Here is a 13,787-nt window from a genome sequence, read left to right as displayed (position 1 = left end):
GAGAAGACTGGCCGTATTGAAGAAATGTTAAAGGACACCGGTATACTTACAAAGAAAAGGGTAGATGGAGGTTAACTAAGAGAAAATTTGCCAGGAAATTATATTTAAATTGGACTTGCATACAAGAAAAAGGGATGTCACGACCCACCAAAATAACAAAACCGGTTTCACTGGATAGAACAGGAAGCAAACTAAATGTCAACATTATGTGTTCAGTTCCCAAAACTATTTGAGGCCAGTTTGGTATTGGTTTTTTAGGGTGCTTCTGCTTATTTTTTCAAGAAGCAGTCAATAATAGTTTGGTGAAAACTTTTTTAACATGCTCACTGAAACTGCTTTTGCTTTTAAAGGCATGTTTGTTTGCACATAAGTAATTATGAAGTAGCTGAAGTAAATGATGTAGAGGCTACTTCTGCTACTTCCGAGCAAAAAAAAAAACATGTTTGTTCTCTGAAAAACCTACTTCCAATATTTCCTTACACGCTGATGTGGCGCCTATATGTCATCCCTATTTCCTAAATATTTTTCCTTCCCTCAAGGCTAGGAAGTAGCCCGAAAGTAGGTGAAATGTGCATTAATTAGGAAATAAATAATTTTCTTATTAATATTTCCTTTTAAGTTACTTTCTAACAACTTTTTAATTGCTATCCAAACAAATTGAATGAAGAATAAAAACTACTATTTCCACTACTTAAAAAATATGTGAAACAAACCAAAAAAGGATTACTTCCAATACTTCCTACTTCATAAATTTAGATGTTACTTCTTTGATTTATTTCCTAGTTTCAATACTTCTTTCTATCAAACCAAACGGGCCCTAAGTGGGTGCTTTTAGAAGCGATCTAAGGATGCCTTTAAAAGCAACTTCTACATTGTTTAGTTATACACCATATATTCCTTGTATCTTTTAATAATGATCATCAAGCATAGTTCTACCAAACACCTAAACTATTTTTTAAGAAGTTTTTGATATTTGATTACCAAACTTATATTTTCAGCTACTTACATAAGTTGCTTATATAAGTTGCTTCTGTAAGCTGCTTTTATAAGCAACTTATTATAAGATCCAGCAATATTAGACTGGCCCTTAGTGTCCATTTTCTAGATTTAATTTTACACCATCTACAGTTTAGTACAAAAACATTTTCCATTTTTAATCTCAAATTAACCCTTGAAAAGAAAAGGAACAAGTAACCTCAAATTTCAGCTCACAAGTTGACCATCCCTCAGAGAGGGGGCAAATCGTGAATTTGGTATTAACAATGACTTTATATGAACCACCCATCAGGAGCAAACGTAAGACATACATATTCATGTGTGAATGTGTCAGACTCATGTTTCACTGCAAAGAACTAAAAATTATGATTTGAGAGGTAATGAGAACATGACAGATACAGAATATGTACATAAACACTGTTAAAGAATGTGGATCAGAGAGATATTGTTCAAATAGCATGAAAAATACATAATTATTAAAATCATTTGAAGAATAAAGCATTTTGCATTGTGCCTTCCATAGTGTAAAGAGAGGAAAATAACCTTCTCTCCAGAAACTGGATCTGTGACAGGTTCATCAACAACAGACTGTTTAAGGAATATGTTACCCCGAGTAGCACGGAACAGAATTCTTTCAAAAGCCATGGACTTTGCTTTCGATACAAGGCCGCTAACAAAACCAAGCTTTACTTGTTTTGACGGATCAGTTAGCATTTCCTGAACAAAAAATAGTGTAGAGTTACCATTCAGATAATTTGGCTCTCTGTGAATATATATCAGAACAGAACAAGGTTCAAATCGTACTTGCTCCAACAGCAAAGGACTTTCAAGACCATCCCCTACTTGGCGAGCTTCAATTTCTCTCTGTTGGGCAGTGGCATCATTTTGAGCTAAGTGAAAAAATTCACCAGCCTGTAAGATGACCAGAAAATTTGCTCATTTGTTAAACAAACAAATTGCATCCCAGATATATTTTCATTGTTCAGAATTGTAAAAACCAATGTTTTAAATGGAAATTCATAATTGTTGTCACTATCCTATTTCTTCAAAAGATTCACTTTATATACTTCAACTCAAAAAAAATGAAAATATATGAGAAGAGATTTTTATGCGCTCATCAAGTGATAAATGAAAATAAACAAATACCTTTCGTAGAACAAGCATATACTCCAACAGCTCGTTATAAGTTCTTTGCAGCTTTTCAGTATTGGCATTAACTTCAATCAGCTCAGCTTCCAGTTCACCAAGCCTTATCTGCCATAAACGTATGGCATAACAAGTTTGTGAGCATTAGAGTACTAAAATAGTAAAGAATAAACTTGCATGAGTTCAACTTGACGAAGTCATCAATAACATACATAGTTACATACCTCCAGGTCATCGAGATCTATATGGTTTCTTTCTATGGTCGTTGCTGAAGGTGATATACCTGCCTTTGTCATTTTTTCTTTAAAGAAACGAAGTTTTCGTGCCATCTCCCCACACCTTTTAATCTATACGCATTAAATATATCAGTAAGTTATCCAACGAGTCCTAAGAATGAACTTGGGAATTCAGTTACATGAAGTTTTGAACCAAAGTTTTTGAAGGTGATCTTATAGAAGCACAACAGATGAATCAAAATAGAGCAACCAAAGTAAAACATCACAAAAAAAACAAAACAAAAAAAATACAGTTAGATAACTATAGTGCTGCAAAGTTGTCAGCATGACCCAGCAGTAGGTAAATTAACTCAGACATAATAGTCTGAACCAACAAAACAGTGCCCGTCACATATAGCTATAATGCTAAACTATAATGAAGATTAAATGAGATACCTGCTGGCACATGGTTCACATGAAACAAACTAACCCTGCTGGAGTTGAAATCTCTATTTAACCATACTCGAAAGTGCATTGATAAACTTTAATGAGATTTCTCATTCATTCACCCATATTTTAAGTTTTGATTTTCAGATTTTACCTTTCCATCTCATTTCCTACTGTTCAAATTCTTAACCTACAGAGTGCTCTATTCACTATGAGATAACTGTGTTACTAAACCCACTTTACAAGAGCTCTATCTAAACCAGAATTAGTACAGCAGACATCCTAAAATTCTCCGTCTTAAGTCCTTATTCCACTATCTCATGCAGTTTACTGATCTGTATGAATCTCTCACTGGTTCGAATGTCTTCATTTATTTATCACTCGTCTTTATTCTTTTAATACTACGTCCCCCCTCTATGTTGTTAACATTAAGAGCACTTACTTTGCAGATTAGATGGCAGAGACATAAATTACATACGGTAAAATGGTTGCACATATGCAGAATTCACATGAAAGAACGATATTTGAATTGATTCACGGAGTTAACTAGGCACATAGTGCAGTTTTTTCATGCTTGCTTAATTTATATAATACAAAGTCTTAACTTTTTATTTGTCTTCTATATGTCCCTTGTTTGATCTATAACTCATGCCATAAATTGCACATTTGCAGAAATGATCCAAAATGACTACAGTGATAATTTATAATTTGATACATTAACTTAAAATTAAACACAGTTTAGATCAGAATTTGGGTCCAAAGAATTAATGAGCCTTCATATAAAATAAACTAAACAACTTCCAACAACCAGTAGAGAATTGGTTTAAATCCACCTTTTTTTAATTGAACTTCAGTCATGATTATCTACCATGTCACTTTTTCCCCTTCAGAGGGGAGGGACCATTACAAACAGTGCACAAATCTGGCTTAACTACAAATTAAATAAAAAAATATTTAAAAAAATTAAGGCATAACCACTATCTGAGAAGAAAATCTAATTTTAGCATCTAAGCAGAGACTGACAAGCTCCCAAGGCAAGCCTCTTTTTGATCATGCATGCTAATTTCCATGTAACTGAAAGTAAATGAAAGTGGATAAAGTTTTAAAAACATGTGTTAAGCTGGCCTCAATTTCACGGCTTATCAAACAAAAACTCCATTGACAAATAGGTATGTTAATCATAATTTACATAGAAGATGCATAAGAGAAAACTAGCATTACCTGGGCAGCATATGTTCGCTGGAACGGACTCTTATCTGCATTAAGCTGCACAAACAAAAATATGAGATCAAAACTCTATTAAAGGCTAAAGAACAATCATAGTTGAAAGTTTAAAGTAAGTTCACTGGAACAGCCCATGATGCACTATAAAATCAGCCCATTGAGAAATATAGCTTACCCTCATATAATTAAAAAAAAACAGAAACATGGAACGATTCAAAGACAAAAATACTCATAGTAGAACCAATACATTGACAAGTTCAGACTTTTTGAATTATTAGATCTATAACGTAAGTTCAAACACCAGTGGGTTCCCAATCTAATCATCAATAAAGCTAAAAACCCTAAATCTAATTCAAATCTAAACCCTGTCAAACAAATAATAGAAACAGAACTGGGTAGAAAACTATAGATCAAACTCAAAATCAGTAAAAATTTAAGACCAGATCTAGGGTTAGGGTTTCATCGAGATTACATCTTTGAACTGCAGGAGGCCGAGCTCGCCGAGGTAGGAGACGGTGAGATGAGCGGACTCCATCGGGATGATGACCTGAACGAGCTGCATCGCCTCGGATCGCATCAGATCCATTGACGGGCAGCAGCCGCTGTGATGATCCCCCATCGCCTCCGATTCTTTCTCTTCTCCTTTCTCTCCCAAAGATCGAAATTGGACGGGAAAACAAATCTAGGGTTAGGGTTTCTCTTGGTCGAAAAAAGCCCCGATTGATGTCAGGGGCTCTTATCGGCGATTTGATCCCCTTCTCTTGTCCCCGAAAAGGCTGATAATAATACGGGCCAGGAGAACTAATGATCAGGAGGGGTTGATATTTTCACGCCCTTGTATTCGCGGTGTTGGGATATTTTGCGCTTAGACGCCTTGGTTACGTTATATTTGCGAAGGCCACTCTTTTTATGATCCTTTCTCTATTTTCCCTTTTTGGGAATGTAGTTTTTTTAATTTTTTAAATAAAGATTATAAACAGATTTTGAATTTGAAAACCCTGTATCCAAATTTTGTAACAGAGATAGAGTTGGTTGCAGGGGTGCCAAAAAAAAGTATTTGTACCCCAAATATCTAAACATTAATGAACTCTCTTGTATCATACAGGGAAAAAGCATATTGTTTAGTTTTTTCCATTCCATTTTGTATCCACATGTGTATTTGTATTCATATTCGATTTTAGCGGAAATAAATATGAATTTTTCTTACGAAGGTACTCATGATTGGCAAGCACTACGGATACGATAAGTGTCATATCCGAGCTGTGTCCAAACTATTTCGCATCCCTAGTTGGTCGCAATAAGTCCACTGAGCTATATAAAATATTGCGCTCATTTTCTTATGCACTACTTCATGTATGTATAGATATACATAAAAAATGTTCTCCTAATTTATCATGTAAGATGAAAAAAGTATAGAACTAATAATCATGAAAAATTACTAGATTTGGTATTTTTTTTGTTAACCATGTGCAACAGATTAGTATATTTTCTTACTTCAGTGATGATATGGTGTATTTTATCGGCTACTGTGACAAGTAGCCCTATTTTTTCATTGGACCCTAAATTCCAACGACTTACAGTCACTTCACTCGTCACGTGCATCCTATATAGCTACCAACATGATAGGCACTTGGACTAAAAAAATTTGGGTTTAAATTGGAGGTATTCTTCTTCTTCCTAAGATAAAATTGGTTAGGGCAACTGATATTGGAGTTGGATTCTTCAACCTTAAGCTCTAGCTCAAGGTTAGTTTCAAGCATGAGCGCAGGAAGAAGTGAACAAGAGCTCAATGGGATGAAATATATATGAAGGTGGAATCATCTCTTGTGTCTCACAACTACTTGAAGAAATCAAGACTCGGAGTTCCCCGTCTTCATGCACAAAGGGAATACTATGCGATTTTGGAAAGATTCTTCCTCTCCCTCACATTAACATAGAAAGAGAGAAAAACAGAGAGAGAAGGAAAACTTTTGGTTTTTGGTTTCATAACTATTAATTGGATCTCGCTAACCCCTAGCCACGTGAAGCTCACATACATCATGTCGGACGCACATGACGAGTCACTACTTGAAGAAATCAAGACTTAGAGTTCCCCGTCTTCATGCACAAAGGGAATACGACACAATTTTGGAAAGATTCTTCCTCTCCCTCACATTAACATAGAAAGAAAGAAAAACAGAGAGAGAGAGAGAGAGAACTTTTGGTTTTTGGTTTCATAACTGTTAATTGGATCTCGCTAACCCCTAGCCACATGAAGCTCACATACTTCATGTCGGACGCACATGACGAGTCACATAACTTTATTCAGCGTGATTTTAGCTTTGGCCAAAAAATAAAAACTATTTGTGAGTGTTGTTTACAAAATATAACACATCGTCGCTAGAATAAGAATATATACTAATCTATTACATAGGATCAATAAAATATACTAGTGTTGTAATTTTGCCTTGAAAGATTCAAGGCAATTGTGTACTTATTGCAAACAAGGACAATGGCAAAGTGTGCTAAGGTCTATTTGAAATGTTGCAGAGTTGGGAAATTTTCTCTTTTTTTTAACAAATTCATCTAAGCTTTATTTGTTTAGTTTAATAGATCTAGAGCTTCTCTACCACATGTATGATTTGGACAAATACCAGCAAATAGGGGTGGGACCGAATTGAGTCTAATACCTCAATATTCGTTTCGTATTAAATTCTTATTCGACTATTCGAATTCGTATTTCAAATTCAAAATGAATACGAAATCAATGTTCGAATTCGATTCGGATAGTGATCAAATATTTGACAACTGTTCGTAAACATTCATTTATAGTGTTTGGTAATCTTTACAAATTATTCGATCCATATTTGTTAGATATTCGGTAAAAATTTGTTATCCTAGTATTAAAATAGAGCCAAACATGATATAGTTGATGAAGATGCAACATAGTGATATATAATGTTCACAAATAAAAATCTATTGATCCACAATTGCACGCATCAAAATAAATTTTTAATGGATTGACTGTATAAATGAATAGTTTATTAAACAAACGAATCGAATGTACCCATGGATAAATTCTATTCATTTATGAATCAAATAATAACAAACTATTCATCTATATTAAATGAACTATCGGATTGAATATGACCAAATACTTAGGCGAATAAATACTGAATTGTTTGTTAAATATTTGGTTTGTTTCTGCCCCTACTAGCAAATACGCTTCAAATATGTAAAAGTTCAGCATAGGCAGAGAATAAGATGGGTGCTATGGGGATTATATCTAGGGTTGCATATGATCCGGAAACATTTTGGATATGATAAGTACCATAACCGTATTCACTTCCCGGTCATGAATATGGATTCAGATATAGATATGCCTCGGAAGAAAAATTCATAATCGTTCATGCTTATCCATATCTGCTAAAATTAAATACAAATATTGATATGCATTTAAATATATAAGCAGATATACATGCGGATACAAAAATAGATATTAAAAACTTGATATTATTGAAAAAATTATAGTTCATAGATACAAGATGGTTTCATTCATATGTTTGTTTAATTTGAAAAGTTCTGACTAGATATTTTGATCATCAAAATTAACTTCGAAATCATTAATTTAAGGATTAAAATTATGTAAATAGTATGACCAATATATATTCAAATACTCCGGATACGAATTCAGATATTTTACAATATAAGAATATCCTACTCTTATAGATTTTAGATACGAATATAGAAATTTCCTTGGACACTGATATTTTTGAGCACCCCTATTTATAAATCTCTTTATCCTCTGACTTTTTGAGCACCCTTACTTATATATCTCTTTATCCTCTGACTTTGTTCGTAGCATTTAGCTCATTATGCCACACAAAAAACTATATCATGTTATTTGCATATGTAGAGGGTAAATATTCAACATTTGTAAAATTTAGAGAAATTGGCTAAATATTCATACAAACATTAAAACCGTTGTATACTACCATCCATAAATTAAAACTTCCCAAATCTTACCTATTATACACAAATTGCTATAAAAATTTGTTGTTTGTAAAATTAGTTGAAGACGGTCATAATGTCACATCAAATTCAAACCAACCAACCATGGAGTTTCTGTAAGAAAAACAAAAACCTTTACGTGACATATAACAAGGAGATATTTTTTATTTGAGAATCAGACAGTCTAAACATAAACCATCTTTAAATGATTTTTTTAAAACAATCAATCACCTAGACTCACTTTTAAGTCTAATTTTTTGGAGTTTGTTGTAAAAACTAGTGGTAAAAATACCACGTAAATTAGAGAGATGATCGACAATGGAGGTTAGATGAGATCAATTTTTTTTAAAAAGAATAATTGAAAAGTGGGTCCAGGTGATTGATTATAAATATTGGTTTCTACAGAATGATTATTTAAAAGATGGTTTCTATGGGAAAAAAAAACCTTTAAAAACCCTGTAGTGCAGAAGATGTATTTGCAGTTTACCATTAAAAACCTATCAAAGTGAACAATGAGCTACAACAATAATGCACTAGATATCACGATTTTTATCAGATGTGGCAAGGTGGTAATTCCTCCAGGCTTACATTGTGTTGTTTATTTAACCCAATAACATTTGTACAATGAAGCAAGTGCTTCCAAAGATGAAATGTCCTGTTAAGATAAAAAGCATGTGGCATTGGATTCTTCAGAAAATTATCGGCGTGATTCTCTCAATAAATGGTGGGGGTTAGATTCGAGCGAAGGTATTAAAAATAAAATAAAAAGATTGTGATATCTGGAATGAATACTTTTTTCATGATAATTAACAAGCGAAGGAAAGGAAATATACATGCAAGCGCACTAATAGGATGTAGATCGTTCAGTTATGTGGTTTCTGGCTTTCATTTTTTTGCCGTCCGTTTTCAGTCTGAGTTTTTTGGGTTAATTTCATATTACACCCTTAAAACTATGGGGGGTGTTGCACATACGCCCCTAAGATTTTGTTTTTCTCACTTAACCCCTGAACTTTGGGGCGTCTCATATGGTTTTTCACATTGGCTTAAGTTATTGTTTCTAAAATAGCAAATTCAAAGGTACATAAGAATGAAATTATTTGAAAAGCTATAATAACAAATTCAAAGGTCGGGAGTTTGGGTTGAGTTTTTTTTGGGCTGTTTTTTTTTTGGTGGGGGTACATCAAAGTTTCAAGTTTATGAAAGATAAACAAAATTCAGAGGAGTTATGTGCAACACGGGTTAAGTGAAATTAGTCCTTATTCGTGGCCAAAGGCAATAAGAGTTCTTGGGTATTTAGCATAATTTGCATATTTTCCATGAAATTCACTCCTTTGCAATTTTCTATCTAATGTATTAAAACAATACCTTAGGATGCCACATGTCAATTTTTTAGAGAATTGGCCACATGTCCATTTTTCAAAGAATTGGCCATTCATCTTCTATGTAATCTATACAAATTCTAAAACTTTCAAATATTCATACAAACACTAAAACCGTCGTATACTGCCATCCATCAATTAAAGCTTCCCAAATCTTACCTATTTACATAAATTGCTATAAAAAGTTGTTGTTTGTAAAATCGAAGACGACCATAATGTCACATCAAATTCAAACCAACCAACCATGGAGTTTTCGTCATCAGCAACCTCGTACTTTCTCTCCTCTGTATCTTTTGGAAAATGGTACAGGCACACCTTGTGCCACACCCCCTCTCTCAGCTGCAGTGCACGTGGCCCACACATGAGATTTTTTTAATCTCATGTGTGGGCCCCGTGCACTGCAGCTGAGAGAGGGGGTGTGGCATAAGGTGTGTCTGAGGGTGTGTCTGTAAATGATCTCTATCATCAAATGAAGTTTTTTCAGTTAAGTCTTTTTACAAGTTTCTAAACTCCAGAGGGATAATATCTTCTTCTTACAAATTAACTTGGAACTCAATTCTTCCTAGCAAGGTGCTGATATTTACTTGGTTATTATCCCTTAATAGAGTATATACTAAGGAAAACCTTATGACTAAGGGATGGCAAGGAGATTCTATATGTTCTTTTTGTAACTTGCAATTGGAATCAAGAGATCATCTTTTCTTTTCATGCCCCTTAAGATTCTATATGTTCTTTTTGTAACTTGCAATTGGAATCAAGAGATCATCTTTTCTTTTCATGCCCCTTATCTGAAAAAGTTTGGAGACACTTACTTGCAATTGGAATCAAGAGATCATCTTTTCTTTTCATGCCCCTTATCTGAAAAAGTTTGGAGACACTTCAAAAACTATTATCTTCCATTCCAATGGCCTTCAACTCTTGATGAACTTTTATAGACTTTGGAGAGACTACAAAATAATAAAGGATACACATGACAAACTATTTTCTCTTCAGTAAGCTGGAGTCCGTGGATTGCAAGAAACAAGTATCTTTTTTAACATGTTAATTTCTCCCATCATTCTATCATAAACTTTACAATTTCTGGATCATATGATTGGACATGCTCTAAAACTGGAACAAAAGCAAATAAGGTCTCGGCAATGCTTGAAGCAAATCCTATTCCAAGTGAATGATGAGATATTCTACAAGTTTGGTTATGTTTGCTTCTATGTATATTTTATATTCAGTTATAAACTTGACTTCTGGATGTAAGTTTTTTTGACTGTTAATCTATAGAAAATCTAATTTCTGCTAATTATATGTATAGCTCTGGCTTTGGTTCTTCCCTATATCCGTGCTAACGATGTGTGACGGCAAGGCCCACTCCTCATCTTCACAGATCTTTGGAAGAAGAAGGTTATACGTTACTAATTAGAAGAAATTCTATTTTCTATCTACTAATATTAGGATACAGTTGATATCCGTGTTTTATATGTAACTAAACAACTTTGTACTCTTTTTGGTTTTTAATGAACAGAGATCATCCCTTATTTTTCTATCCAAAAAAAAAACTTGGTACAAACTTGACTTTTGAAATTTCTTTTCATTTGTTACAAAACTCTGCATTTTAAATGTAATGTGATCCTTTAATTTCAAAACATTAACGGATTTTCATGTTTCTTTTTCTTTCTTTATTGATGGTTCCATTTAAGAGTGAGCATATATAGGCAGAAAACATGACAAGTATGATTATGTGCAATGCATGTACGTCATTGTAGTTTATTAAAATATGGTTTTTCACATGGGACTAAAACAGCAATTTTAAAGGTGAATAAGATTGAAAATTTTTTAAGAAGCTAAATAGCAATGTATATAGAAAAGCAAAGGATAATGTCCAGGAGGATGGGCCTTTTTCCTATGGGGGCATTGGCGTGGTTAGTCTTTGAGACGCTTCGAAGTTCAGAGACCATATGAGAAACAAACTTCAGTGAGGGTTACCCTAAAGTTCAGGGGGGTTATATAAAATTAACCCTTTGTTATCCATGACCAAAGGCAATATAAGTTCTTGGATATTTAGCATAATTTGCATACATTCCATGATACTCACTCTCTTTTGTGATCTTCACTGAAAAAATATCATATAATCTTTAAAAAGAAAGGGTGCTTAGTCTTTAAGCAAAATGAAGCAAATGAACAAAAAATTACACGCTTGTTGACAGCTGTGGGATTTGAACCCACGCCCTTTCGGACCAGAGCCTAAATCTGGCGCCTTAGACCACTCGGCCAAACTGTCGCATGTTCGATGAGGCTTAATAATCTTACATATTTCAAAAAAACAAAAAAAAAGGAACGCAGTCTTCACCAGGTTAACTGAGAGTTTCATTTTTATATCCTAACAATCTTGGTACATGATTAAATTATCTCGAAACCAAAGCAAATTGGCAATTAGAACTTGAGTTAATAAGCATTTCTTAGAGTCGACATGAAAAGAGACTATAACAGATTGAACAGTTATAGCTTTCCTAATCATCACATCCTCCTTCATCTTCCTCGTCATCTTCATCATCGTCTTCATCCTCCTCCTCATCATCTTCCTCATCATCATCTTCTTCATCGTCATCCTCTTCTTCGTCGTCTTCTTCTTCGTCATCCTCTTCATCGTCCTCATCATCGTCCTCTTCACCATCCTCGTCATCATCGTCGTCATCCTCTTTATGATGTTTATTTGAATCAACATCAAGTTCAGTGAGACCTAAGCTATCAACATTTCTGCTCTGTAAAAAGAAATTAAAGAAGATATGGTCGGGGATTTACAGTTAATAACCCTAAAAACGCAAGATAGAATTATTACCTGTACATAATGATTCTGGCTTAGCACTTCAAGATGCAGGGTTCATCAAACCAGTACATAATCTAGCTTATTCTAAAACTATTTCGATTCACTTGCAATCTGAAGTTGGAATTACTTCTTTTAAGGTAAGTGCACTAAAATTTCATACATATACGTGCAATGCAGTAATCAAGTAGAACCATTACCTGTTCAATACCAAGCATTGCTAATGTAGAAAATCCGGATCTCCCAAAAATATCGACATCTGCCCAATTCATCTTCTGCTCTTTCTTAAACCTGAGCTGATCACCACAAATTTTAATATCACCCAACAAGGCACATTGACTAATCTTTAGAGGCTCCCTCGGTCTTCTCTGCGATGAGAGGTAAAATTGGCGCTCCTGCGTTCTTGCAGCGCCGACACCCATCTTTACAGAGAAAGCTGAAGCCATATGTTTTTTGCTGGCCAAAATGGCTGGCAACTAAGTGCGTTATTCAATAAGAAGTTTATTTTTATCAATTATGTTAACTTGATGAATTATCAAGTAGTACAACACTCATATGTTCTTTGGACAGTGGCCCGTGTATGTCAATAATTGGACTCAGTTCAAGATGGTGTACAGGCTAGAATCCCAGATCAAGGAAGCTTCCCTTGAAACAACTTGTCTAGTTATCTTGGTCCAGTGCTTGATCAACATGTCAAATTACAGGTAGTCACAATCATAGTTAGTTTAACATTTAGAACTTTTTAAAATCGATCCCTGCCACGACACCAAAACTACGAAGTTGTAGTGAGTGTTGGGAGAGATACTTTTACATTCAAAAAGAACTATATTATCCTGTCCAAACTCAACATAAACTCCGTGTAGTTCTATTGTTGCAGATAGATCTCCTTTGTAAAAACTTTTTTGACTCTTTTACTCTCAAAGAAAGAGATTTTTTTTTTAATTCTGAAAATAGACTTCCTGTAAAAAAAAGTCAAAACTAAAAAAGTTTCACTTAGGGGTCTTCTGTGATAATAGAGCTACAAAGGGTCTATCTGCAGTTGGATAATATTATAAAAGGTTCATTTTCATGTATCAAGAAAATACACATAGTCACATATTATAAACTTTTTTCATCTAGCACCACAAATACTTAAATCATCAAGAGATAACAAGTCCAGTGCTTACAACAAGATGTGTCATTGAGAATCAAAGTCCAAGTGTTGAAGGACTAGGACCACTGATATTCTCAATTAAGTTGGCCATGATTCCAGGCTTTTCTTAGCTATTGGCCTTCACCTTTTGGAAGCAGAGATCTTTTCATGCAAGCATTACAAGCAAATGGCGAAGTGAGGAGAGGAGACTTCACGTGAAGAGATTTGCTCGATTAAAATCTAATGGTGATGTAGAACACACAGCAGACATGTTTATGTCAAAGTGGGACAGTCGCAAATGTGGGCCTGGTCGAAGAAAATAACTTGTTTCGAAGAAACGGCCGTAACTTTCAAACCGTACGTCGGAATTGGACGAATTATATATAAAAATTGACTATCTCGACGAGACGGAGCCATCCAAACCTACCCCTTTGGGTTCGGTT

General features: G+C 34.3%; 2 protein-coding genes and 1 non-coding gene across 3 annotated transcripts in view; all 3 read right to left on the bottom strand.

The window, feature by feature from the left end:
* LOC109824939 (V-type proton ATPase subunit a2-like) overlaps nucleotides 1–4,822 on the bottom strand; it is an 11,602-nt gene extending 6,780 nt beyond the window's left edge. Inside the window, exons 1-6 of the mRNA XM_020391571.1 lie at nucleotides 4,501–4,822; nucleotides 4,026–4,070; nucleotides 2,367–2,489; nucleotides 2,143–2,250; nucleotides 1,801–1,908; nucleotides 1,540–1,713 (exon numbers count right to left, since the gene is read on the bottom strand). Of these exons, the coding sequence (XP_020247160.1) occupies nucleotides 1,540–1,713; nucleotides 1,801–1,908; nucleotides 2,143–2,250; nucleotides 2,367–2,489; nucleotides 4,026–4,070; nucleotides 4,501–4,647 (705 nt within the window). The 5' untranslated portion in view covers nucleotides 4,648–4,822. The remainder of the gene's footprint in view (nucleotides 1–1,539; nucleotides 1,714–1,800; nucleotides 1,909–2,142; nucleotides 2,251–2,366; nucleotides 2,490–4,025; nucleotides 4,071–4,500) is intronic.
* On the bottom strand, nucleotides 11,590–11,669 carry TRNAL-UAG. The gene has a single exon. It is a non-coding gene; the product is annotated as a tRNA-Leu (tRNA).
* LOC109825940 (nucleolar transcription factor 1-B-like) lies at nucleotides 11,734–12,676 on the bottom strand. Its single transcript, XM_020392855.1, has 2 exons — nucleotides 12,413–12,676; nucleotides 11,734–12,150 (listed from the first exon to the last, which is right to left on the bottom strand). Exons 1-2 carry the CDS (start codon nucleotides 12,656–12,658, stop codon nucleotides 11,899–11,901), a joined length of 498 nt encoding a protein of 165 aa, XP_020248444.1. The 5' UTR covers nucleotides 12,659–12,676; the 3' UTR covers nucleotides 11,734–11,898.

The sequence above is a fragment of the Asparagus officinalis genome, chromosome 10, assembly GCF_001876935.1.
Source record: "Asparagus officinalis chromosome 10, Aspof.V1, whole genome shotgun sequence".
NCBI lineage: Eukaryota > Viridiplantae > Streptophyta > Magnoliopsida > Asparagales > Asparagaceae > Asparagus > Asparagus officinalis.
The sequence above is the reverse complement of the archived record's forward strand: the minus strand, read 5'-3'. Positions and strand labels throughout refer to the sequence as shown.